The sequence below is a fragment of the Petromyzon marinus genome, unplaced genomic scaffold (genome assembly GCF_048934315.1).
Source record: "Petromyzon marinus isolate PM22_M1 ecotype Great Lakes invasive population unplaced genomic scaffold, UKy_Petmar_22M1.pri1.0 PM_G_Scaffold_15, whole genome shotgun sequence".
Taxonomy (NCBI): Eukaryota; Metazoa; Chordata; class Hyperoartia; order Petromyzontiformes; family Petromyzontidae; genus Petromyzon; species Petromyzon marinus.
The window spans coordinates 3983040-4010841 of record NW_027422706.1 but is presented as its reverse complement, the minus strand read 5'-3'; the positions used below and the strand labels follow the sequence as shown (position 1 = coordinate 4010841).

General features: G+C 49.1%; 1 protein-coding gene and 1 long non-coding RNA gene across 2 annotated transcripts; one reads left to right on the top strand and one right to left on the bottom strand.

Moving 5' to 3' along the window:
- The first annotated feature begins 290 nt into the window (after positions 1-290).
- Positions 291-2440, top strand: LOC142910747 (uncharacterized). The gene is made up of 3 exons (XR_012933082.1): positions 291-382; positions 661-774; positions 1110-2440. It is a non-coding gene; the product is annotated as an uncharacterized LOC142910747 (long non-coding RNA).
- Positions 2441-10794: 8354 nt separating this feature from the next.
- Positions 10795-27357, bottom strand: LOC142910705 (volume-regulated anion channel subunit LRRC8E-like). The gene is made up of 9 exons (XM_076060102.1): positions 27053-27357; positions 21144-21301; positions 20578-20691; positions 16988-17292; positions 15200-15709; positions 14795-14942; positions 13893-14051; positions 13093-13242; positions 10795-12900 (listed from the first exon to the last, which is right to left on the bottom strand). The coding sequence occupies exons 2-9, from the start codon at positions 21285-21287 to the stop codon at positions 11890-11892; spliced, it is 2541 nt and encodes an 846-aa protein (XP_075916217.1). The 5' UTR covers positions 21288-21301; positions 27053-27357; the 3' UTR covers positions 10795-11889.
- Positions 27358-27802: the final 445 nt, after the last annotated feature.

Sequence of the window (27802 nt, the reverse complement as noted above, 5' to 3'; positions counted from 1 at the left end):
CCCGAGCTCCACGTGGACGAGGACCCCGAGGAGCCGCCGATCCCCCTGGGAATGGAGGCGTGGCAGAAGAACACGGAGTGGATCAAGGCGATGCTCGCCAAGTCCAGGTACAGCGTCGTCACGCTCGCGTCGTCACGCACGCGTCACGGTGCGTCGCGGTATTAACCGGGGCCGCCTTCCGGTTTCGCACCGCCGCGACCGCCCGCCGTCACATTTCCCCGCCCCCTCCGCGTTGCCAGCGTGCAGAACGCGGCGCCGCCGCCATCGCCGGCGAGCTGCGAGGCGACGCGGGGCAAGGCGGAGGTGCACGTGCAGGAGCTGGAGCGCATCGTCAGCATGTCGTGCGCCCTCGCCGAGGAGGCGTGCCAGCGCAGCAAGGCCGGTACGGCGCCACCGCCGCGGGCGGCTCGGCCGCGCGTCGGCGGCACCTGGCACGCGGTATTCCAGGGGTCCCCCTCACGGGGTTTGGCGCCTCGCCATTTGTTCACCGGGTCGCCGGTAAACTGCGGTAGGTGGCGCTCGACTCCGTGGTATACCGGACGCGGTGTGCCGGAGCGGGGATATATTTTCCGGGTGACCAACCCGGCCGAAGCGAGTCTCCGCGTTCCTCACGCCCGTCGCTCCGCTCTCTGGTTTTGTTTCCTGCCGCCCGCCCGACAGACAAAGTCGCTTCCCCGACGAAGGAGGCGTCCCCTTCCCAGGATGCATCGGCGCCCGGCGACGGCAGCCATTCTACGCTTGTTTAAAACGCCAAGGTTTCCGCTCAGCTCAGCGGTGAGAGACTCACTCGCTCACCCACTGGCTCATCCGCTCGCTCACCCACTGGCTCATCTGCTCGCTCACCCGCTCGTTCGCTTGCTCACTCACCCACTCGATAACCCGCTTGCACGCTCACCCAATCGCTCAACCTGCTCGCTCATGGACTTTCTCACCCACTCGCTCGCTTGCTCAGGCACTCGCTCACTCACTCGCTCACCCACTCGGAACAATCTCGGGCTCACGGCCACCGCTGTGGTTGACATCTCGGCATGAGTACTCGTGTTGCCGGTGGTACCCTCAGTTTCACCGTTGCTCTTGAAATCCCCTACCCCCCCCCCCCCCACCCCCAGGTGTCATACACCTGGCGGAAGAGGTGAAGGAAGAGGACGACGACGATTAAGGGAACAAGAAGAGGTGTCCGCGAGAACGCGGCCGCACGGGGAGGAGGGGGCGGGGGGAGAATGCAGGACGCCGCCGCGAACGGCCGTGCGTCTGTCGCCGTCGTCATCCCGACGATCGTTACAGAGCCCCAATGACGAGCGGCGTCGTTACCGGATGAAGAAGTGGCGGTGCGGGCGGTGCAGGTGGTGTGGGCGGTGCCCCTTCTCCGCTCACAAAGAGTTTCTTCAAGTGTTCGATTCTCGTAGAAGGGAGAGGGAAAGTTGTATCGGCATTCTTAGCAGATTTTATAAAAGTGTACAGTAGATTTAGCGACCCTAGGGAGCTACTGTTTGTATGCCCACGTTAAATGGTGATAACTTTAAAATGACCCCCAAACGATTTTATAACCACACTTGCGTTTGGAATATTAATGAGGATGACGACGATGCTCAACCGTCAAAGACAGGATAACAACACGTGACGATTTCCAGACGCACGCATTTTGTTCAAATGCTCTCGCTGCGGGGAGAAAATGGCCTTTGATTGTATTCTTACCCCCAGGTATCCTTTTTTGCAAGAGACTTTAGCCCCCCCCCAACGCCCATATCGATGTCTGGGTTTTAATGTGGAGGTCGGCGAAGGTAACTCTCTCTATGGCCGTCCTGGGTGCTCTGGGTGAGTCGACCCACGCACGCGGCACCTGGGTCTGTCCCCTTCGTCACGGCCTCAGGAGGGCCGCCACCTCGTCTGGCGCACAACGCCGTGGCGGACGTCGCCGCCACCTCGACAACGAGTAGCGGTTGTTGTTTGTTTGTTGGTTGTTTGTTGGTTGTTTGTTGGGCCAGCGACGCGCGCCCTCTCCCAACATGCGCGTGCCGCACCCCGACCTCAAGCGCGCCCGTGTCCGTTGTGACGTGGCCCGTTGTGACGTGGTCCATTGTGACGACGAATGGCGTCAGCCAATCAAATCCATCGTCGCACGCACGCGCCTTGAGTCACCCCCCCCCCTCCCCCCCCAAGGTTGCGTTTTTAGACTTTAAGCGACAGCATCTCGGTGCCTATATATTGACGTGCCGCATTTGGCAAAGCAATGCACCCCCTTTTACCCGATGGGTGGCATTTGCACCCAAAAGTTGCTGCAAAAAAATAAAAATAAACTACTAGCGGTGTATTAAAAGTTAATAAAAAAAACAAACGAAGTGATGCAAAAATATGTAAAACACGCAAAAAAACATGACACTTCAATACAGCACGTTGGTAAATTATCCCGTTACATTTGTGGTGGTTATAAATTGACGAATAAAACTTCTGATCAGGCAACACATGTATCATCTTTTATAAAAGGTCCCTAACACAAAGGGTTTATCGGTGTTGAGTGTGTGTATCAGTCCCTTAACCCGATGCCTGGGGAGGTATGGCCTCTATGAGCCCTGTCACTGGGCAACTCGCTCTCTATCACTGGGCAACTTGCTCCCTATCACTGAGCAACTCGCTCCCTATCACAGGGCAACTCGCTCCCTATCACTGGGCAACTCGCTCCCTATCACTGGGCAACTAGCTCTCTATCAGTGGGCAACTCGCTCTCTATCACTGGGCAACTCACTCCCTATCACTGGGCAACTCGCTCCCTATCACTGGGCAACCCGCTCCCTATCACTGGGCAACTCGCTCCCTATCACTGGGCAACTCGCTCCCTATCACTGGGCAACTCGCTCTCTATCACTGGGCAACCCGCTCCCTATCACTGGGCAACTCGCTCTCTATCACTGGGCAACTCGCTCCTTATCACTGGGCAACTCGCTCTCTATCACTGGGCAACTCGCTCTCTATCACTGGGCAACTCGCTCCCTATCACTGAGCAACTCGCACCCTATCACTGAGCAACTCGCTCCCTATCACTGGGCAACTCGCTCTCTATCACTGGGCAACCCGCTCCCTATCACTGGGCAACTCGCTCTCTATCACTGGGCAACTCGCTCCTTATCACTGGGCAACTCGCTCTCTATCACTGGGCAACTCGCTCTCTATCACTGGGCAACTCGCTCTCTATCACTGGGCAACTCGCTCCCTATCACTGGGCAACTCGCTCCTTATCACTGGGCAACTCGCTCTCTATCACTGGGCAACTCGCTCTCTAACACTGGGCAACTCGCTCCCTATCGTCCTCCGGCTGGGACCTAGGGGAGGCTATCTGACCCCACCGTCCCGGTCCGTGGGTTCTGACCACTGGCCTCACTGAGCTCCGGCCCTTAGAAGGACATCAGAGCTTGGGGTCCAGGGTCCTCTCTTCAGCCCAGGTCTTCGTTCTTCAGCTTGCAGATGACTGAGCCAGACCTCTGAGAGGTCCGGCTTATATACTGGTTCGTAGCTTGCTCCGCCCTAGCCACGCCTTCCTTCTGGAACATTCTGGAAGGTTACGTCATCCCCCGGTTCCCCCCTCCCGGGGCCCCGGGCAATGTGTCCCAGGATCCGTTTGCTGGGTTTTGTCGTTGGTCCCTTTTTGGGCCCATGGACATTTGCCTTGTCGTGGTTTATTTATTTCAGTTTTTTTTATTTTTTTATTTTGGTATAGCCCTGTGAGCCATTTGGCTCTTGAATCGGGTGCAACCACAACAAACAAAAAACATTGCTCAACCTCTATCATCTGACCTAATAATTAAGAGTAATCAAATTAGTAAACATTAAATTTATGTTTTAATGGAGCTGTGAATATATAAGCGTTTTGCGCATGTGCAAATGTGTGCTGTCGCGCGCTGAGCGGTAAAATAATAAGTAAAAATCTCACTAAATCGTGAATTAAACTACCTTAAAGTTTAGGGATGGGAAAACGGAATAGCCTATGCCAAGCAGGGGGCTTAGGGCTTGCCGCCCAGCAATGTTATTTTTCTACGCGAACCCCGCGGTTAGAAAGCCAAATCCCTCGCAAGCGAGCGTCGTCGCTTCAAGACGATTCTAAAGGAATCTACAACCTTTGATTCCTTTGCGCGATTGAAATAATCGATTCTTGGCGCGCTCGGATTTTATTTTAAACGGATTTTATTTTAAATTAATGAGTTATCTTTTCATTTGTATGTTAAGTTTTTAAGTTTTCAGACGTTTTAAAATGTTTCCCCGCTAGTAGCAGTATATATCGACTCTATAGCACAAAGTACTCACCTGACAGATTGCCGTGACGAGGCCTAGTCCCGTGCAAAGCCTCCGGCCTCGCCTAGATTGCCCGGCCGGCCGTGGCTGTGGGCTGGGCCGCTACCCCCCCCCCCCCACCCCACAATAATCCTATTTAATCGCTATATTTTTAGTATCTACGACCCTATAATAGTAAGTGCACACATTGGGGTGGAGGGGGACAGAAGAGGACGTGACACTTTGATGAATTTACCTCAGCGTCACGTGTAAATTTTTAGCATTTTGAATGAGAAATGGCGTCCCCCCTGCGGCGACGGCGTCTGTGCATTGCCAGGGGCAACGGCGTTTCGCGCATGCGCAGCAGTGAGCCGGTCGGCAAAAGTAAATAAATAAAGATAAATCGCACCAAAACGTTAATTAAAACACTTTAAAGGCGACGGACGGGAAAACGAAATAGCCTATACCAAGCGGGGGGCCCAGGGCGTGCCGCCTGGCAAAAAAATTTCCACGCGAACCCCGCGGTCCGAGAGCCAAATCCCTCGCAAGCGAGCGTACACAGACAGACAAAAAAAATGAGTTTTATAGGTTAAATAAAACAAAGTCAGTACAGTCGAAACTTGCACCTTTTAGTCCAAATCAAACTCAAGATCACCAATTTTTATACTTCCGACTGTATGTCGCTGTTAAATCCTCTAAACTTGCAGCAGTTTCTAGGACATTGCCGGGTGAATATTAGCAAATTAACACGAAGCACTGAATCATGCAGGGCGATGTACATCCTAATTCATTGGGGTGAAAGCAACTGCCTATCCAGCTGGGTGGTGCTGAAGGTTGGAGCGTTGAGCTAAGCATGGGAATGTTGCGAGTTCGAGCCTAAGCTGAGGTTCAACTCAGCCCATTAACCATCCTTCATCGGTAAAATGAGTTTGATTTCATGGGAAATCAGCAGTGGTTATGTAATAAAAATGCTTGCTCCTTCCATAAGAATGTGGAATGTGTGACCACTATTTCAGAGCTTCCAACATAATATGAGCTTGTTTTGGGGGGGAGGAATGCTGCCATCATCATTATCGTCATTATCATCAGTTGACAAGACTTTATTGCATTACATCTCTCAGTTCATTAAGCTTTGCTCACTGTGTGATTAGCTTTCAAAGTAAGGTGGAATATCACAACTATGAGACTTAATACATGGACATGGCCGATATATAGTAATAATAGATATATGATGGTTCTGTTGTTGGTGGCGTTTTAGACAGATATAATATTTGGACATGGCCGATATATAGTAATAATCGATAAATGATGGTTCTGTTGTTGGCGGCGTTTTAGACAGATATAATATATGGACATGGCCGATATATAGTAATAATAGATATATGGTTCTGTTGTTGGTGGCGTTTTAGACATATAATACAAGGACATGGCCGATATATCGTAATAATGGAGAGATGATGGTTCTATTGTTGGCTGCGTTTTAGACAGATATAATACATGGACATGGCCGATATATAGTAATATAGTATTATATCTGTCTAACACGCTGCCAACAACATAACCATCATCTCTCTATTATTACTATATATCGGCAATATCCATGGATTATATCTGTCTAAAACGCCGTAAACAACAGATATAATACATGGACTTGGCCGATATATAGTAATAATAGAGAGATGATGGTTCTGTTGGTGGCGGCGTTTTAGACAGACATAATATATGGACATGGCCGATATATAGTATAATAGATGGATGATGGTTCTATTGTTGGCGGCGTTTTAGACAGATATAATACATGGACATGGCCGATATCTAGAAATATAGCATTATATCTGTCTAAAACGCCGTCAATAACAGAACCATCATATATCTATTATTACTATATATCGTCCATGTCCATGTATTATATCTGTCTTAAACGCCGCAAACAACAGAACCATCATCTCTCTATTATTACTATATTTTGGCCATGCCCATGTATTATATCTGTCTAAGACGCAGCAAACACCAGATATAATACATGGACTTGGCCGATATATAGTAATAATAGAGAGATGATTGTTCTGTTGTTGGTGGCGTTTTAGACAGATATAATACAAGGACATGGCCGATATATAATAATTATAATAGATATATGATGGTTCTGTTGTTGGCGGCGTTTTAGACAGATATAATTCATGGACATGGCCGATATATAGTATAGTATTCTGTCTAAAACGCCACCAACAACAGAACCATCATCTATCTATTATTACTATATATCGGCCATGTCCATGTATTATATCTGTCTAAAACGCTGCCAACAACAGAACCATTACATATCTAATATTACTATATATCGGCCACGTCCATGCATTATATCTGTCTAAAACTCCCCCAACAACAGAACCATCATATATCTATTATTACTATATATCAGCCATGTCCATATATTATATGTCTAAAACGCCGCCAACAACAGAACCATCATCTATCTATTATTACTATATAATCGGCCAGTTCCATGTCTTATATTGTCTAAAACGCCGCCAACAACAGAACCATCATATAACTATTATTACCATATATCGGCCACGTCCATGTAATATATTGTCTAAAACGCTGCCAACAACTGAACCATCATCTATCTATTATTACTTTATTTCGGCCACGTCCATGTATTATATTGTCTAAAACGCCGCCAACAACAGAACCATCATCTATCTATTATTACTATATATCGGCATCGTCCATGTATTATATCTGTCTAAACCGCCGCAAACAACAGAACCATAATCTAAATATTATGTCTATACATCGGCCATGTCCATGTATTATAGCTGTCTAAAACGCCGCCAACAACAGAACCATCATTTATCTATTATTACTATATATCGGCCACGTCCATGCATTATATCTGTTCAAAACGCCCCCAACAACAGAACCATCATATATCTATTATTACTATATATCGGCCATGTTCATACATTATATCTGTCAAAAACGCCGCCAACAACAGAACCATCACCTATCTATTATTACTATATATCGGCCACTTCCATGTATTATAGCTGTCTAAAACGCCGCCAACAACGGAACCATCATCTATATATTATGTCTATATATCGGCCATGTACAAGTATTATATCTGTCTAAAACGCCGCCAACAACAGAACCATCATCTATCTATTAGTACTATATATCGGCCACGTCCACGTATTATATTTTCTAAAACGCCGCCAACAACAGAACCATCATATATCTATTATTACTATATATCGGCCATGTCCATGTATTATATCTGTCTAAAACGCTGCCAACAACAGAACCATTATATATCTAATATTACTGTATATCGGCCACGTCCATGCATTATATCTGTCTAAAACTCCCCCAACAACAGAACCATCATATATCTATTATTACTATATATCAGCCATGTCCATATATTATATGTCTAAAATGCCGCCAACAACAGAACCATCATCTATCTATTATTACTATATAATCGGCCAGTTCCATGTCTTATATTGTCTAAAACGCCGCCAACAACAGAACCATCATATAACTATTATTACCATATATCGGCCACGTCCATGTATTATATTGTCTAAAACGCTGCCAACAACAGAACCATCATCTATCTATTGTTACTTTATTTCGGCCACGTCCATGTATTATATTGTCTAAAACGCCGCCAACAACAGAACCATCATCTATATATTACTATATATCGGCATCGTCCATGTATTATATCTGTCTAAACCGCCGCAAACAACAGAACCATAATCTAAATATTACGTCTATACATCGGCCATGTCCATGTATTATAGCTGTCTAAAACGCCGCCAACAACGGAACCATCATCTATATATTATAACTATATATCGACCATGTCCATGTATTACATCTGTCTAAAACGCCGCCAACAACAGATCCATCATATATCTATTTTTACTATATATCGGCCATGTCCATGTATTATGTCTGTCTAAAACGCCGCCAACAACAGAACCATCATCTATATATTATGTCTATATATCGGCCATGTACAAGTATTATATCTGTCTAAAACGCCACTAACAACACAACCATCATATATCTATTATTACTATATATCGGCCATGTCCATGTATTATATCTGTCTAAAACGCCGCCAACAACAGAACCATTATATATCTATTATTACTATATATCGGCCACGTCCATGCATTATATCTGTTCAAAACGCCCCCAACAACAGAACCATCATATATCTATTATTACTATATATCGGCCATGTTCATACATTATATCTGTCAAAAACGCCGCCAACAACAGAACCATCACCTATCTATTATTACTATATATCGGCCACTTCCATGTATTATAGCTGTCTAAAACGCCGCCAACAACGGAACCATCATCTATATATTATGTCTATATATCGGCCATGTACAAGTATTATATCTGTCTAAAACGCCGCCAACAACAGAACCATCATCTATCTATTAGTACTATATATCGGCCACGTCCATGTATTATATTGTCTAAAACGCCGCCAACAACATAACCATCATCTATCTATTATTACTATATTTCGGCCACTTTCATGTATTATATTGTCTAAAACGCCGCCAACAACAGAACCATCATATATCTAATATTACTATATATCGGCCATATCCATGTAATATATCTGTCTAAAACGCCGCCAACAACATAACCATCATCTATCTATTATTACTATATTTCGGCCACTTTCATGTATTATATTGTCTAAAACGCCGCCAACAACAGAACCATCATATATCTAATATTACTATATATCGGCCATATCCATGTATTATATCTGTCTAAAACGCCGCCAACAACAGAACCATCATCTTTCTATTATTACTATATATCGGCCATGTCCATGTATCATATCTGTCTAAAACGCCGCCCATCATCTGTCTATTATTACTATATTTCAGCATCCTCCATGTATTATATGTCTAAAACGCCGCCAACAACAGAACCATTATCTGTCTAAAACGCCGCCAACAACAGATCCATCATATATCTATTATTACTATATATTGGCCATGTCATGTATTGTCTGTCTAAAACGCCGCCAACAACAGAACCATCATATATCCATTATTACTATATATCGGCCATGTCCATGTATTAAATTGTCTAAAACGCCGCCAACAACGGAACCATCATATATATTACTATATATCGGCCATGTCCATGTATTAAATCTGTCTAAAACGCCGCTAACAACAGAACGATCACCTATCTATTATTACTATATATCGGCTACTTCCATGTATTATATTGTCTAAAACGCCGCCAACAATAAAACCATCATATATCTATTATTACTATATATCGGCCACGTCCATGTATTATATTGTCTAAAACGCCGCCAACAACAGAACCATCATCTATATATTATGTTTATATATCGGCCATGTCCATGTATTATAGCTTTCGTGACTGCAGGAATTCATATTCTTTGGTTCTTTCGGTAAAGTCACGTAGGTAGAAAAAATATAATAGATCACGACGTTTCGATCGCAACACAAGCGACCATCTTCAGGTGTGAAACAAACACAGGCGGACTGCTGACGTAGGAGAAAGAGCCGCTGCAACAAGAGGTTATATAGGATATTGGTGGGCCCAACCCACTGATAAGTGGGTGGAGCTAGAGAAGGAATTTGTACCTAAATGTAAATGTGGGAGATTAGCATGTCAACGTGAGATGGCCCAATGTCAGAGAGCCGGGCAACAGGAACAAAAACCCCTAAGAGCAAGAGGTACACATGATGAGAGACACACAGAGAGTCGGAATAACAGCTGACATAGGCTGGTAGGAGGGAAAGATCACAGTCAGTTAAGAATTTACTTGGTTAATAAAGTCCTTCCAATGATTGCTCAGTTTGTACCCATCTTCTCGGTTGAAGTTGTTTGTGTTTATATATCTGGATGGCTTCATGAGCAAATCTCTGAAGGTAGCCGGTAGGTTTGCAGAGTAACTCCGTATTGGAAAAATATATTTCGTGTGAGCCCACAGCGTTAAAACAATGATCGGCAATGGCAGAGGTATTGGTCCTACCGTGTTTCAGATCTGCCTTGTGTTCACGAACACGGTCCGAGACATGTCATTTCGTTTCCCCAATGTAACTGCTGCCGCAACCATAACTCCGTTTCTAGACAACAGGGTATTGCATGTCAGGAATCACATCCTTTACAGATGGGATTAAATCACACACACAAACTGACACACACTGACACACACAGAGGATTTATAATGGTTGTCTCTCTCTCTCTCAGGGGATTCATAATAGCGCTCTCTCTCTTTCTCAATGGATTCATAATGGCTGTGTATCTCTGGGGATTTGCAATGGTTAAGACGGAGACATCGAGATGCTGGGTTTCCAGCTCTGGGTCCATGTGTATCAGCATCTCCTTTGGCCGCGCGTCTCTTCAAGGAGGGTCCTGGCGGCATGGCCTCGCAGAGACAATCAGAACACCCAAGGCAACGAAATCAACAGGACGCAGCAAACAAAGACAGCCTGGTCAAGATGGGGAAGCGTTTTAATGTTTGCATTCACGCTCTCGAGCATCCCGGCGGAAGCGGCGAGAAGAAGCGATTCACGGACCGCCCTTAAAAGCTGGGGGTTATGATCAAGCGCTTGGAGCCAACGGAGAAAAACAAAAAACCGGGGGTCCAAATTGGTCAACGGTGGCTTCCCCTAATACAGGTTTTGTATTTATTTTGGTGTTAGATCCCTTATCAGTGACTACACTCAGACCTGTCAACCCCTTATCAGTGACTACACTCAGACCTGTCAACCCCCTATCAATGCCTACACCCAGACCTAACAATCTCTAATCAATGGCTACACCCAGACCTGTCAACCCCTTATCAGTGCCTACACCCAGACCTGTCAATCTCTAATCAATGCCTACACCCAGACCTGTCAATCTCTAATCAATGCCTACACCCAGACCTGTCAACCCCTTATCAGTGCCTACACCCAGACCTGTAAATCTCTAATCAATGCCTACACCCAGACCTGTCAATCTCTAATCAATGCCTACACCCAGACCTGTCAACCCCTTATCAGTGCCTACACCCAGACCTGTCAATCTATAATCAATGCCTACACCCAGACTGTCAATCTCTAATCAATGCCTACACCCAGATCTGTCAATCTCTAATCAATGCCTAAACCCTGACCTGTCAACCCCTTATCAGTGCCTACACCCAGACCTGTCAATCCCTATTCAGTGCCTACACCCAGACCTGTCAACCCCTAATCATACAAACTCCACTCACTCTCACTGTAGAATAGGGGGAGATAGAACAGGGGGAGATTATACAAATTATCAGACAAGCTACTTCACGTGACTTTCAGCCACGGATTATTCAATGCGCATAACTGTAGTTTGCGGCTACATGAACCAACTGTTCGATCAATAAAACACAGACACAAGACCGTGTATTATTAGGCCCACCCTAGACTTACTGGACGTGTGCGACCCACTCGGCCCAAACTCAGTCCGCTGGTCGTCTGGACCTTCATTGGTGTCTACGCCTTGGTAATTGAGACGTTAACTACCTTACCTGATATACAGGAGGTCGTGGTTGTAATTACTGGTAAAAGCATCTCAGTGTCTTGGGGTTCCCTCCCAGTTTCTTGCGTTTCTCTCCCGGCTTCCAGAGGGGCTCTGCGTCGTTCTGCTGGGCTCGCCCCGCATCGCCTCCTTCACCCGCGCGGGCAGCGACTCGAAGAGCTCTTCCTCCACCACCAGCCCCCCGCGCCTCAGCTCCGCGCACTCCCCCAGCTCGGCCGGCAGCTCCGTCAGCCGGTTCCCCACCAGCTCCAACCTGCGCAGCCTCCTCAGCCTCCCCACCAGGCCGCTGAGTTCGCACAGCTCGTTGTTGGCGAGCGCCAGCGTCCGCAATCCCTCGCACCGGAACAACTCATCGGGCAGACGCCGCAGGGCATTGCCCGACAGAAGGAGGGTGCTCAGCTGAGTCAGCAGCCACACGTCGGGCGGCAGGGCAGCGATGGCGTTGCGGCTCAGGTCGAGGACGCGCAGGTCGTGCAGGCGGAGCAGCCCCGCGGGCAGCTCGCCCTCGATGAGATTCCCGTCGAGGAAGAGCGAGCGCAGGGCCGGCGACCCCGCCCCCGCCGCGAACCGTGGGACGCTCACGAGGGCGTTGTCCGAAAGGCGCAGGACGGCGAGGCGCTCCCAGGCGGCCGCCGGCAGCGACGCGTCATCGCCGTCGCCCAGCGAGCGGAGGCCGTTGCGGGACAGGTCGAGGTCGCTCAAGCGTCCCAGCGCCAGCAGGGGCCGCGGAAGCTCGGCGGGCTCCAGGCCGCAGCGCGTCAGCCGCAGCGTCTCCAAGCCGCGCAGCTTGCTCAGGGGCGCCGGCGACTCGAGGCGCACGCCGCCGTTGTCGAGGGCGAACGAGCGCAGGCCGCCGCCAGCGACGGCGGCCAGGCCGGGCGGGAGGCGGGCGACGCTTGTCGTCAGGCGCAGGCCCCGCAGGCGCCTGAGGCCGCCCAGCGGCTTAAGGAGCGCGGGCGTCAGGGGCCCCTCCAGGGACAGCTCCTCCAGGTGGCGCATTTCACGCAGCCAGCCCGGGACCTCCGCCTTGACCGCAAACTTCACCTGCAAGAGGGCGCGGGGGGGGCGGACGCCGCGAACGGCAACGGTGAATATCGGTCCCCGACACTGCGACTTAAATACATTTGGTGGGGGAGGTGACTTTTTGGTGATGTCACGGCCGGGTCAGTGGAGCCGAATGGACCGCTCCGACCGACCCACCCTCGCGCCCGCCCGCCCATCCACCCACCCACGCACCTCCAACTGGTGCAGCTCCTCGCTGAGGAAGGCGAGTGCGCGATTGTCAACGCTCACGGTGCAGTTCAGCAGCCGGAGTTGGTGCAGGTTCACCAACTGCACCACCGCCGCCCCCAGCGCCACCCCGTGCATCGAGTCCAGCGTCAGCACCTTCGGTGGGGGATTGGGTATGAGGGTGAGTGAGTTGGTGGGTGAGTGGGTGTGTGGGTCAGTGGGTATGTGGGTGAGTTGGTTGGGCGAGTGGGTGAGTTGGTAGACGAGTGGATGTGTGGGTGAGTGAGTTGGTGGGTGAGTGGGTGTGTGAGTTGGTGGGTGTATGGGTGAGTGGATGGGTGTGTGGGTGAGTGGGTTAGTGAGTGAGTGGGTGTGTGGGTGGGTGTGTGCGTGGGTGGGTGTGTTGGCGAGTGAGTGGGTGAGTGAGCAAGTGGGTGGGTGTGTGCGCGAGTGGTTGGGTGGGTGTGTGGGTGAGTTGGTGGGTAAGTGGGTGTCTGGATGAGTGGGTGGGTGTGTGGGTGAGTTAGTGGGTCAGTGGGTGTGTGAGTTGGTGGGTGTATGGGTGAGTGGGTGGGTGTGTGGGTGAGTGGGTTGGTGAGTGAGTGAGTGGGTGTGTGGGTGGGTGTGTGCATGGGTGGGTGTGTTGGCAAGCGAGTGGGTGAGTGAGCAAGTGGGTGGGTGTGTGCGAGAGTGGTTGGGTGGGTGTGTGGGCGAGTTGGTGGGTAAGTGGGTGTCTAGGTGAGTGAATTGGTGGGTGAGTGAGCAGGTGGGTGGGTGGGTGGGTGCATGGGTGTGTCCACGGGCACCTGTATCTGAGTGAGGCGGTATGTGTCCACTGGCACCGCTGCCAGCTTGCAGAGGCGTAGCTCGCTCTCGCCCTGCGCGTTGATCTCCAGTAGCCCCGTCAGATGCGACAGGGTCCACGCTTGATCCACGTTGACCTGCCTCAGCTTATTTTCGCTCACCTGCAGCAGCAGCAACAGCACCAGCAGCCAAGCGTGGATGGATTTTATTTGTTTCAGCAGCGAGGGCCCAATGAGCCGTACCGCCCCATGTTATACATATGTAGTGAGCAGCTTCCGAGACACATCGCGTAGAGGCCTTCTTATTTATTCTCACACTGGACGATACGTATATGTAAACATCTCTACGTAGCTACACAACCCCATCGTCGGCGTCCAACTACACAGTTACTTGACTTAGCGCAGCCAGGACTCAGGACCCCCTCATGTACACCCCGGTGCGGCCAAGCCCCGCCTCCGGCCACGTCCCCTTCCAGAATCTTCAAGCAGGTTCCCGGAGCTTGCGGTCTGACTCAGCCTTTGACCTTTACTACCGATACGCCCCCCCCCTTATAATTAGTCATTACATAACTTGCCCATAACTATAATTACCCCTCCAGGCCGACAGGTGGCACCCTGTCATTACACATAGACTAACACGGCCCATAGACTCAGACAGAGACCCAAAGACTCAACATCCCCCCGTATAGCCTCGATGGACTGTTGGGGCAAGTGCTGTTAGCGAGCACCGATGCAGGCCAGGCCAGAACGGCACACGAGGGGGTGGGTGGCCAGCACCACGCTCACCACACAGAGACCCACAGTTTGTTGTCCTAACCCCGCATCTCAGATCAGCGCGGTCGGCTCCGTCCAGTGTACGGCGTGCGTGCAGCGCACAGCGTGCTCTGCGAGCGGCTTCTCCTCACCTCGGACAGGAAGACGGAGAACTTGGATGCGTAGCAGGGGTCGTACTTGTCCACTAGGTGCAGGAGGAAGGCGAAGTCGTTGCGCACATCCGGAATGTCGTCCACCCCCGTCTCCTGGCGCGTCTCCGCGAAGCTGTACTCCTTGAGCCTGCAGTGTCAGCGCCCCCCCCACCCCCCAGCACAGAGAACTCAGTGCCCGTCGACCCTTGTCCCGACGCGGAAGATCTCCCACGAAGCCAATAGTAAAACGTTACATTTAGATCTTTGTTGCAGTGTCGCCGTCCGCGCTAACCGCGTCTCCACGATCGCCGAAAAGCCCGTAGGCCAAAGCCAGAAGGCTGCCAGACGGCGATCCGGTGCCACACAACCGCTCTGCGGCAGCACCGCCGCCCCCCCCCCTCTCACCTGCAGGTCACCACCCAGTAGACGACGTAGGCACAGGTGAGCGCGTAAACACACATCGTGGTCGCGTAGGCCATCCACATCATGCGGAAGATGCGCCACAGCCCGTGGACGCAGTAGAAGTTCCCGTAGCCCGTGATGTACTCGCCTTCCACGCAGTGGATGTGGTAGCGCATATTGGGGCAGGCGTAGCCGGTGTACGCGAGCACCACCAGCGCCTGCAGCAAGCGGGCCGCCGTCTGCAACACGTATATCCTGTGGAGCCCGCCGCCCGCCTCCGTGTGAGCGCGGAGTTTCTTCACCTTCTCGAAGAGAGCCTTGGCCTGCTCGCCCTCCTTCTTGTCCAGGATGCGATCATCCGATGGCGTCCGCCGGTCCTCGCTCTGCCCCGGGGGGGACCGGTCGGGTGGTGCGGCCTCGCCGGGGTCGACAAACTGGACGGAGGGCCGGGGCGGTCCCGGCGGAGACTCAGGAGGCAGCTTCTCCATGGGGATTTCGCCGGATCTCGGGTCGCTGCGTACGTGGGATTGCGTGGACATCGGGCAACGCGTCATGACGCAGAGAAGCACAGAGACCCATAGAGACTCACAGAGACCCTTAGAGACTCAGAGACCCATAGAGACTCACAGAGACCCGCAGAGACCCACAGAGACCCATAGAGACTCACAGAGACCCATAGAGACTCAGCGACCCATAGAGACTCAATGAGACCCATAGAGACTCACAGAGACCCATGGAGACTCACAGAGATCCTTAGAGACTCAGAGACCCATAGAGACTCACAGAGACCCACAGAGACCCACAGAGACCCATAGAGACCCACAGAGACCCATAGAGACTCACAGATACCCGCAGAGACCCATCGAGACTCACAGAGACCCGTAGAGACCCACAAAGACCCATACAGACTCACAGACACCCACATCACACACGCACACAAAGATCCCCTGTATAGCCTTAACAGACGGTAGGGGCAAGTGCTGTTAGCGAGCACTTATGAAGGCTGGAATTGTACAAGAGGGGGTGGGTGGCCAGCACCACGCCTGGTCGCCTTTGTCTCCCCAGTGGCGATGTTTACCAGGTACTCATTTGAGACCGAGTCGACCTAGGGGAGGCCCAGAACTGGTTCAGATAATCGTCGCTGGTCTTGGCCGTGAGCGGGAATCGAACCTGGGTCGCCGGGTTCATAGCGCAGGTCGCTAACCGCTTCACTACCGCTCCCCACAAAAACAAAACAAAGATCCCCCGTATAGCCTTAACAGACTGTAGGGGCAAGTGCTGTTAGCGAGCACCTATGAAGGCTGGAACGGTATACGAGGGGGTGGGCAGCCAGCACGACGCCCGACCGCCTTTGTCTCCGCAGTGGCAATGTTTTTATTCACCACACCAGGTACTCATTTGAGGCTGAGTCGACCTAGGGGAGGCCCAGGACCGGTTCAGATAATCGTCACTGGTGTTAGCCGTGAGCGGGAATCGAACCCGGGTCGCCAGGTTCATACCACAGCAGCGCGCTAACCGCTATACTACCGCTCCCCACACACACGTCACACACACGTACACACACACGCACACCGCCAACCGTAAGCCAAACCGGTTATGAAACGCAGGGGGATAGAGATATGTGTGAACGGGCTCGCTGCCCCAAACCCACGCGGGGTCCCCCTGCAGGGAGAAAGGGGAACTTTTTAGGTTTTTTTTACTTAAGGGGGGAAGGAATGACAAAGGCAAGAGAGGGGATAATAATAACCAGGAAGGAGCCGTGGGCCGTCTCTCCGTCAGCCCCCTTCTGACCTGCAGCTCCCCGCCGTGGCGGGCAGCGACGGCCGCAACGCCGCCGCCGTTGTTGCCACCCCATCAAGCGCGGCCTCGTGGACGGCGTGCGTGGTCCACTGCGAATCCATGCACTTGCCCAGCACGGACACAAAGTGCTCAATCTTGGAGCTCGTCTCCGGGAACCTGAACCAGAAGTTTCTGGTGGCCGTCAGGACGAGCGTGTGCAGCACCACGAGGTGCGGGAAGTACTTGCTGATCCACAGCACCGCGTTGTCGTAGCAGAACTGGTTGATCAACCGGTACTGGTACTGGTCGAAGCCGGTCTGGGCGAGTGTGGGAACGCACGCAGAAGGGCAAAGTGAACTGGCGTGGCGGTGATATCGCATGCCCCTCCCTTGCAGGGTGACAGAGCTGGCTCAAATATGGCTTTCGCCTGATGATGCCGGTTGTAATTACTGGCAAAACGTCACCGTACTCAAGATCGTCAATGTTGTGGCTTTGCTCTCCAACACACTGGTGTGCTGTACTAGGATATTACACTATACACTACACTATACACTACACTATATATTACACTATACATTACACTATCACGTACATTACAATATACACTACACTATAAATTACACTATACACTACACTACTATACACTACACTATACATTACACTATACACTACACACCACACGTTATACTATACACTACACTATACATTACACTATACACTACACTATATATTACACTACACTATACATTACACTATACACTACACACCACATTATAGTATTCACTACACTATACATTACACTATACATTACACTACACTATACATTACACTACACTATACATTACACCACACGTTATACATTACACTACACTATACATTACACTATAATGTACATTACAATATACACTGCACTATACATTACACTATACACTACACTACTATAGACACTATACATTACAGTTTAACACGTAGGCTTTCGCGACCAATATTATTCTTAATAAAGGTTTTTGGGTTAGATCGCGTTTATTTTAATGTGTCGTAACCCTCCACCACCCGACACGGCCAATCAGCAAAAAAAAGTGTCACGTTGACAAAAGACAAATAATTCACTACTTTAGCCCACCGGTGTGTTGAAGAGTGAATCCACATTTACAGATTGAGTACGACGTTTCGCTGGTAAATACATCCAGCATCATCGGGCAATTCGCCAGAATGGTAAAGCCCTCGCTTGCTCCCGGTTTTATATAGAGCAGCAGGATGACGTCATCACTTAACTCATATCAGGTGCAGTGATTAGAGGCGGAGGGGGGGGGGTATTGTAATTATATAATCGATTAGTAATCAGTCATTGGTTATGATTAGTAATGAGTTGTAGATTAGTAATTCTTTAAATCAAAATGTAATGTGTATTATTTAATAATACGCTTCCAGGCCGCACTAAGCCGGTAGCTGTCAGAGCGATTAAAGTTATTCTTGTTCCTCTCAATTTCAATGGATTCTCTAATTAGTCTTTGCCAGTAATAATTAGTTTTACACACCACTGCAACATTGTCAAAATCAATTGAGTGTCCTTGTTGACAAGCATGTTCTGCCACTGCCGACAGTTGTGTTTGAGATAATTTAATATTTCTCTGATGTTCTTTTAGTCTTACGCTGATGTTACGTCCCGTCTGCCCAATGTAGCAGCTGCCACATGAACAATTAATCCGATATACACCTTCTGTTGATAGTTTAGGTAATGCGTCTTTAGTGCAAGATACTAGTTTTTGAATATTGTGTACTGTACCAAATCTTACTGTAATGTTTTGCTTTTGCAAAACACGGGCTAATTTGTCAGTTACTCCTGAGATATATGGAATTTTTATTGTTTTAACAATCTGGTCGCTTTCAGCAGTATTGCTTTGCGATCGTGATTTGGCATTCAATGCTCTGTTAATTTGAGCATTATTGTAGCCATTCTGTCGTAGTGCGTCTTTAACGTGTTTAATCTCTCTCACTAGACTCTCACCATCTGACACTGTTTTAGCCCGATGTATGAGCGTCTTGATAAGAGAGGATTTCTGAGCTGGATGATGATGTGATTCTGCATTCAGATAGGCATCAGTGTGCGTTTGCTTTCTGTAAACGCTGTGTGTTATTTTACCGTTTAGGCCATGTCCAAGCAAAATATCTAGGAATGGGAGTGTGTTATTCACCTCCATTTCCATGGTGAACTGGATGGCCGGGTTTTGTGCATTGAGATGATTTAGAAAATCATTAAGTGTATCTTTACCATGTGGCCAGACAACCAAAGTGTCATCCACATATCTAAACCAAAAGGATGGTTTTAATGTGCTCGAGGCAAGTGCTCTTATTTCAAAGTTTTCCATGTACAAATTTGCTATAGCAGGAGATAAAGGAGAACCCATTACTGCTCCTTCTTTTTGTTTAAAGAAATCCCCTCTCCATAAGAAGTAAGTGTTATTTAAACAATGGCCAGCAAGTTTCGGAATATCTTTTGGTAAACCGGTTTTCTTTACTAGTGTATCAAGTAATTTAAGCGATTCGTCCACTGGAACCTTAGTGAATAGAGAAATCACATCAAAACTTACCAGAATATCATCAGGAGTAAGTTTAATATCTTTAATCACATTCACAAGATGTTCTGAATTTTTTATGAATGAAGATGTCTTACCGATGTAGGGCTGTATTTGTTTGGTTATATATTTTGCTAATTGATATGTGGCAGAGCCAATTGTACTGACTATGGGTCGTAATGGGATGCCGATTTTATGAATCTTTGGTAGCCCATAGAGTCTAGGTGGTTTTGAGGCCCTTGGCTTAATTAGGTATTGCTCATTTTTAGGGATTAATGAATTTGCAATTATTGCAGTGGTCTTACGTTCTAAAGTATTAGTTGGATCTCGTTTAATTTTAATGTAAGTACTTTCCTCTAGTAAATTTCTAATTTTATTATCATAATCGGCTCGTGACATCACTACAGTAGTGCGGCCTTTATCAGCTGCTAGGATTTGGATATCCTTATTTACACCCAGCTCTCTTAAGGCTTTTGCCGTTACCCCACGCACAATTCCAGTGGATGAGATAATTGCTGAGGTAGAATCAGCAGTTAGACTCCTTCCACATAATGAGGCAGAGATAACTAGACATGAGGTTGCTAAAATAATTGAGAATAGCAAAGTTCCAAAAGTAAATATTAGCTCTACCAGCGAAACGTCACAGTACTCAAACTGTAAATGTGGATTCACTCTTCAACACACCGGTGGGCTAAAGTAGTGAATTATTTGTCTTTTGTCAACGTGACACTTTTTTTTTTGCTGATTGGCCGTGTCGGGTGGTGGAGGGTTACGACACATTTATAAATAAACGCGATCTAACCCAAAAACCTTTATTATGAACTATACATTACACTATACACTACACTATACACTACACTACTATAGACACTATACATTACACTATACACTACACTATACACTACACTATACATGACACTATTCCTCGGGCAACTGTCGGTGGCGCAGCCGGCCTTTCCGCTGGCAACCAGCGGTTCCCCCCCTGCACGGTGGTGCCGAGCCGGCCCGAGGGGGACCCTCACTCACCCTGTGGGCCCTGGGGTTGGCCACGAGGTCCCTCAGCACGGTCTCGTTCCACTCCTTCAGATCCACGTCGAAGCCGCTCGGCACCGGCACACACAGGATGCGCTCGTTCATGTTCTGGGCAGAGGCGGGGGAAGTGGGTACCGCGTGACCATGACGAGCGGTCGTCATGGTCACGTGACGCTGTGTGGTCTCCTGGAGGACGCCGCTCCACGCAGGTGGTTCACTTTGCGCGATTTCCGGTGTGTACGGGGGGGGGGGGGGCAACCCATATCGACCCAAGATTCGCTCTCTTTGAGTTAGCTCGCACGCAGAGTTGGAACCCACGACCTCCTGCGTGCCAGCCGAGGTAGTAAACATCTCGCGGCCACCGTGCTGATGAGACATACGCAGAGTCCGAATATGCAGCAGGGGTCGGGGATGGAACCTGTGACCTCCTACATACCAGGCGAGGTCGTCAATATCTCCCGGCCACCGTGGCGCGATGTTATACAATATCCATGAGCAAGGCGGCGACATTGATGAATGTGCGTGGGGGGGCTCTCTGGAGCGTTGTTGGAACGACGCACCTGCAGCATCACGGCAAAGATGCCGATCATGAACATGGGCACGGAGAGCATGTCGCACAACACGTCCCACCAGGGCTGAAGGATCTTGAGGTCCTGGTGACCCTCCAATGAGAAGGAGGAGGTCAGGGCTCCGATGGGAATCATGACTCGGGCCGAGACTGCACACAAGCATACATCAGGCGCGCAGAAACACGCACAGAGAGACACTCGCACAGAGGCGCGCACACAGAGACACACACACAGAGACACACACACAGAGACACACACACAGAGACACACACACAGAGACACGCACACAGAAACACACACACAGAAACACACACAGAGACACACACAGAGACACGCGCACAGAGACACACACACAGGCAACAAAGACACACACAGAGACACGCACACAGGCAACAGAGACACACACACAGAGACACGCACACAGAGACACGCACACAGACACACACAACAACAACAACCGCCATTCGCCACTAAGTGGCGGTGACGTCACCACGACGCTTGTGCCAGGCTATGTGCACCCTGAGGCCACGTGAAGTGTCGAACGCCCGCTGGCAAGAGGTCACGGGGCAGACCCAGGTGCCACGGGTCGACTGACTGAGATGACTGGCTGATGCACCACCTGTGCCCCCTACTGTGCCAACCTGCTGTGCTTTAGCCACCCGGCGCTCCGCTCGCTGTTGTGAGCGTCGCTCCTCCGCCCTCCGTTGTTGTTGGAGGGCGACTGCCTCCCATTACGACCCATAGTCAGTACAATTGGCTCTGCCACATATCAATTAGCAAAATATATAACCAAACAAATACAGCCCTACATCGGTAAGACATCTTCATTCATAAAAAATTCAGAACATCTTGTGAATGTGATTAAAGATATTAAACTTACTCCTGATGATATTCTGGTAAGCTTTGATGTGATTTCTCTATTCACTAAGGTTCCAGTGGACGAATCGCTTAAATTACTTGATACACTAGTAAAGAATACCGGTTTACAAAAAGATATTCCGAAACTTGCTGGCCATTGCTTAAATAACACTTACTTCTTATGGAGAGGGGATTTCTTTAAACAAAAGGAAGGAGCAGCAATGGGTTCTCCTTTATCCCCTGCTATAGCAAATTTGTACATGGAAAACTTTGAAATAAGAGCACTTGCCTCGAGCACATTAAAACCATCCTTTTGGTTTAGGTATGTGGATGACACTTTGGTTGTCTGGCCACATGGTAAAGATACACTTAATGATTTTCTAAATCATCTCAATGCACAAAACCCGGCCATCCAGTTCACCATGGAAATGGAGGTGAATAACACACTCCCATTCCTAGATATTTTGCTTGGACATGGCCTAAACGGTAAAATAACACACAGCGTTTACAGAAAGCAAACGCACACTGATGCCTATCTGAATGCAGAATCACATCATCATCCAGCTCAAAAATCCTCTCTTATCAAGACGCTCGTACATCGGGCAAAAACCGTGTCAGATGGTGAGAGTCTAGTGAGAGAGATTAAACACGTTAAAGACGCACTACGACAGAATGGCTACAATAATGCTCAAATTAACAGAGCACTGAATGCCAAATCACGATCGCAAAGCAATACTACTGAAAGCGACCAGATTGTTAAAACAATAAAAATTCCATATATCTCAGGAGTAACTGACAAATTAGCCCGCGTTTTGCAAAAGCAAAACATTACAGTAAGATTTGGTACAGTACACAAAATTCAAAAACTAGTATCTTGCACTAAAGACGCATTACCTAAACTATCAACAGAAGGTGTATATCGGATTAATTGTTCATGTGGCAGCTGCTACATTGGGCAGACGGGACGTAACATCAGCGTAAGACTAAAAGAACATCAGAGAAATATTAAATTATCTCAAACACAACTGTCGGCAGTGGCAGAACATGCTTGTCAACAAGGACACTCAATTGATTTTGACAATGTTGCAGTGGTGTGTAAAACTAATTATTACTGGCAAAGACTAATTAGAGAATCCATTGAAATTGAGAGGAACAAGAATAACTTTAATCGCTCTGACAGCTACCGGCTTAGTGCGGCCTGGAAGCGTATTATTAAATAATACACATTACATTTTGATTTAAAGAATTACTAATCTACAACTCATTACTAATCATAACCAATGACTGATTACTAATCGATTATATAATTACATTACCCCCCCCTCCGCCTCTAATCACTGCACCTGATGAGTTAAGTGATGACGTCACTCTTCTGCTCTATATAAAACCGGGAGCAAGCGAGGGCTTTACCATTCTGGCGAATTGCCCGATGATGCTGGAAGTATTTACCAGCGAAACGTCGTACTCAAACTGTAAATGTGGATTAACTCTTCAACACACCGGGGGGCTGAAGTAGTGAATTATTTGTCTTTTGTCAACGTGACACTTTTCTTTGCTGATTGGCCGTGTCGGGTGGTGGAGGGTTACGACACATTTATAAATAAACGCGATCTAACCCAAAAACCTTTATTATGAATAATATTGGTCGCGAAAGCCTACGTGTTAAACTGAAGGGAGGGAATGACCGTGGCCGAGAAGACCTGAAGCTTAGTGCGGAGCGACAGACCAGGTAGCTTCCACACAGCGTTACGCAACCGATGAAAAGATATTGCCGCTCGACTGATTCGGAGTGAGACCTCTGCTGTTAAACTGGAGCCAGTCATAAGCACACTGCCCAGGTATGGGAAACTCTCCACTCTCTCCACAACTGCCCCATCACCGATTGGGAGTTGTGGGGGTGGAGTGTCCGATGGTACAAAATACCCAGGCAGGTGCTTAGTTTTGGTGGGGCTGATGGTAAGGCCCGACCTCTTAGTGGCACGCTCCAGTCTCAGCAGCAGCGTCTCCAACTCCTCCTCTGACTGAGCAGCTATTACCAAGTCATCAGCATACATAACGTGGTTGAGCAATAGGGAGCCATCCCTTGACCGCACCCGGGCATCGATTAGCCTCCCATTATATCTGTACCATATGGAGATTCCCCCGGTACAGCTATTGAAGGCTTCATGAACTACGTGGTCAAAATAGATGTTAAATAATGTGGGAGCCAGAGGACATCCCTGTCGCACCCCAAGGTGTACAGGGAATGGCTCTGACTCCCGGCCACGTAGTTTTACCCGGGCCCGCTCACCATCATGAAGGTCCTTAATGATCGTGAGCAGAGGGTCAGGTACTCCAAAAGCACGAAGAACGACCCAGAGCCCAGGCCTACTGATGGTATCATAGGCCTTGACCAGGTCAATAAAGCAGAGATGTAGGTCTTGTTGGAATTCCCTACACCTCTGCTGTAGCAGACGGACAGAAAATATGGCATCTGTGCAGGACAGAGACACACACACACAGACACGCACACAGAGACGCGCACAGAGACACACACACAGAGACACAGAGACACACACACAGAGACACACACAGAGACACGCGCACAGAGACACACACACAGGCAACAAAGACGCACACAGAGACACCAACACAGGCAACAAAGACACACAGAGACACGCACACAGGCAACAGAGACACACACAGAGACATGCACACAGAGACACTCGCACACAGAGACATTCGCACACACACACAGGCAACAAAGACAAAGATCCCCCATATAGCCTTAACAGACTGCAGGGGCAAGTGCTGTTAGCGAGCACCTATGAAGGCCGGAACGGTACACGAGGGGGTGGGTGGCAAGCACCACGCCCGACCGCCTTTGTCTCCCTAGTGGCAATGTTTACACACCGCACCAGGTACTCATTTGAGGCTGAGTCGACCTAGGGGAGGCCCGGGACCGGTTCAGATAATTGTCACTGGTGTTGGCCGTGAGCGGGAATCGAACCCGGGTCGCCAGGTTCATAGCGCAGCGCGCTAACCGCTACACTATCGCTCCCCACAAGGCAACAAAGTCGCACACACAGACACGCTCACAGACACACACACAGAGACACACACAGAGACACACACAGAGGCAGACACACACACAGGCAACAAAGATGCACACAGAGACACAGACAGGCAGACACGCACACAGAGACACGCACACACAGAGACACATGCACACACAGGCAGACACACACAGAGGTGCACACAGAGACACACACACACAGACACACGCACACAGAGACACACACACAGAGACACGCACACACAGAGACACACACACACGCACAGAAACACGCACACAGAGACACTCGCACAGAGACTCGCACAGAGACACACACACAGAGACACTCGCACAGAGACACACGCACACAGAGACACGCACACACAGAGACACACACACAGAGACACGCACAGAAACACGCACACAGAGACACTCGCACAGAGACTCGCACAGAGACGCGCACACAGAGACACACAGAGACACGCACACACAGACACACACAGAGACACACGCACACACAGAGACACACACACAGAGACACGCACAGAAACACGCACACAGAGACACACACACAGACACACACACAGAGACACACACACAGAGACACACACACACAGAGACACACACACAGACACACACAGAGAAACACACACACAGAGACACACACAAAGAGACACACACACAGAGACAGACACACACACACAGAGACACACAGAGACACACACAGAGACACACACACAGACACACACACAGAGACACACACACAGAGACACACACACAGAGACACACACACAGACACACACAGACACACACACATACACACAGACACAACACAAATGTCTCCCCGTGTAGTCTCCCTGACGGGCTGCGTGATGCTGACAGACACAGAGACACACAGACACACACATACACACACACAGACACACAGAAACAGAGACACACACAGAGACATACCCACACACAGAGACACACACACACAGACACACCCACACACATAGACACACACACAGAGACACACACACACAGACTCACACAGATACACACAGACACAGAGAAACACACAGACACACACAGACAGAGACACACACAGAGACAGACACAACACAAATGTCTCCCCGTGTAGTCTCCCTGACGGGCTGCGTGAGGCTTACAGAGACACAGAGAGACACACACACAGAGACACACACAGAGACACACACAGAGACAACACAAATGTCTCCCCGTGTAGTCTCCCTGACGGGCTGCGTGAGGCTAACAGACACACACAGAGACACGCACACACAGAGACACACACACAGAGACACACACACAGAGACACACACACACAGACACACACACAGAGACACAGAGACAGACACAACACAAATGTCTCCCCGTGTAGTCTCCCTAACGGGCTGCATGAGGCTTACAGACACACACACAGAGACACACACACACAGAGACAGACACACACAGACACACACACAGAGACACACATACACAGATACACACACACAGAGACACACACACAGACACACACACAGAGACACGCACACACACAGACACACACACAGAGACACACACACAGAGACACACACACACACAGAGACACACACAGAGACACACACACACAGAGACACACACACAGAGACACATACACAGACACACACAGACACAACACAAATGTCTCCCCGTGTAGTCTCCCTGACGGGCTGCGTGAGGCTTACACACACACACAGAGACACACACAGAGACACACACACAGAGACACACACACACAGAAACACACACACACAGAGACACACACACAGAGACACACACACAGAGACACACACACAGAGACACACACACACAGAGACACACACAGACACACAGACACAGAGACACACACACAGACACACACACAGACACAACACAAATGTCTCCCCGTGTAGTCTCCCTGATGGGCTGCGTGAGGCTGACAGAGCCCGCGCGTCTTTGTGGGCCTCAGGCTGTGAGGGCGAGAGGTCGGCTCCACTCTCTCACTCACCGCCCCCGTTGTGTCGCTCGCTCTCGTTCACGTTTTTGTTTTATTATAGTCGTAGTAGTTGTTGATATTACAGTATTAGTTATTATAGCAGTTCATGTTTTTATTACTATTGTAATTGTTTATATTATTGCTGTTGTAAGTTGTTGATGTTATTATTAGTGTTATAGTTACGATTGTAGATGTTATTGTTATTATAGTAGTAGTTATACTTATGATTATAGATGTTGTGGTGGTGGTTGTTAGTCTCCTCAGAACACACAGCCGCCTTCTCCCGCCAAAACGCGACACTTTGGTGGTGGAGGGAGAGGGTCGTGGGCGAAACCAACACGGGCAGCGGGCGAGGGAGGGGTGAATGCCACCGGCAAACTTAAATTGTTTTAATTTAGGGGGGTACACAGCAAACCCAACCGTTCACTAACGCCAGCGAGCCCCTCTTGCTTCTTTTCGCTATGGATGAAATAATTAAACATCAAACAAATTCGCTACATTTATTCAGCGCGTCTTGAGTTTTGATGCTTTTCATACCCCTCCCCCTCTTCCGGGCTATGCTTGGTATAGTCTGAAACGCAGCAGCGCCTTATCTAGTCTATGCTATTTACCATGGGCCTTAATCGGGCTATGAAATAAAGTTCAATGTCACGTGCAATGGAGCTGACCAATTAAAAAAAACACCCACAAAATATCAACACCACGTGACTCGTGGTGGGAGGGGGGTTGCCATCTTGGTAAGGGAGAAGCCACCACACACCC

Excerpts from the sequence above, each read along its gene's own strand:
- LOC142910705 (XM_076060102.1), bottom strand. The coding sequence starts at position 21,287 with ATGATTCCCATCGGAGCCCTGACCTCCTCCTTCTCATTGGAGGGTCAC. Across the intron at positions 17,293-20,577 it reads CCAACCCCAGGGCCCACAGG|ACCGGCTTCGACCAGTACCA; the intron begins GTGAGTGAGGGT and ends ACACTCGCCCAG. Across the intron at positions 14,943-15,199 it reads TACTGGGTGGTGACCTGCAG|GCTCAAGGAGTACAGCTTCG; the intron begins GTGAGAGGGGGG and ends CTGACACTGCAG.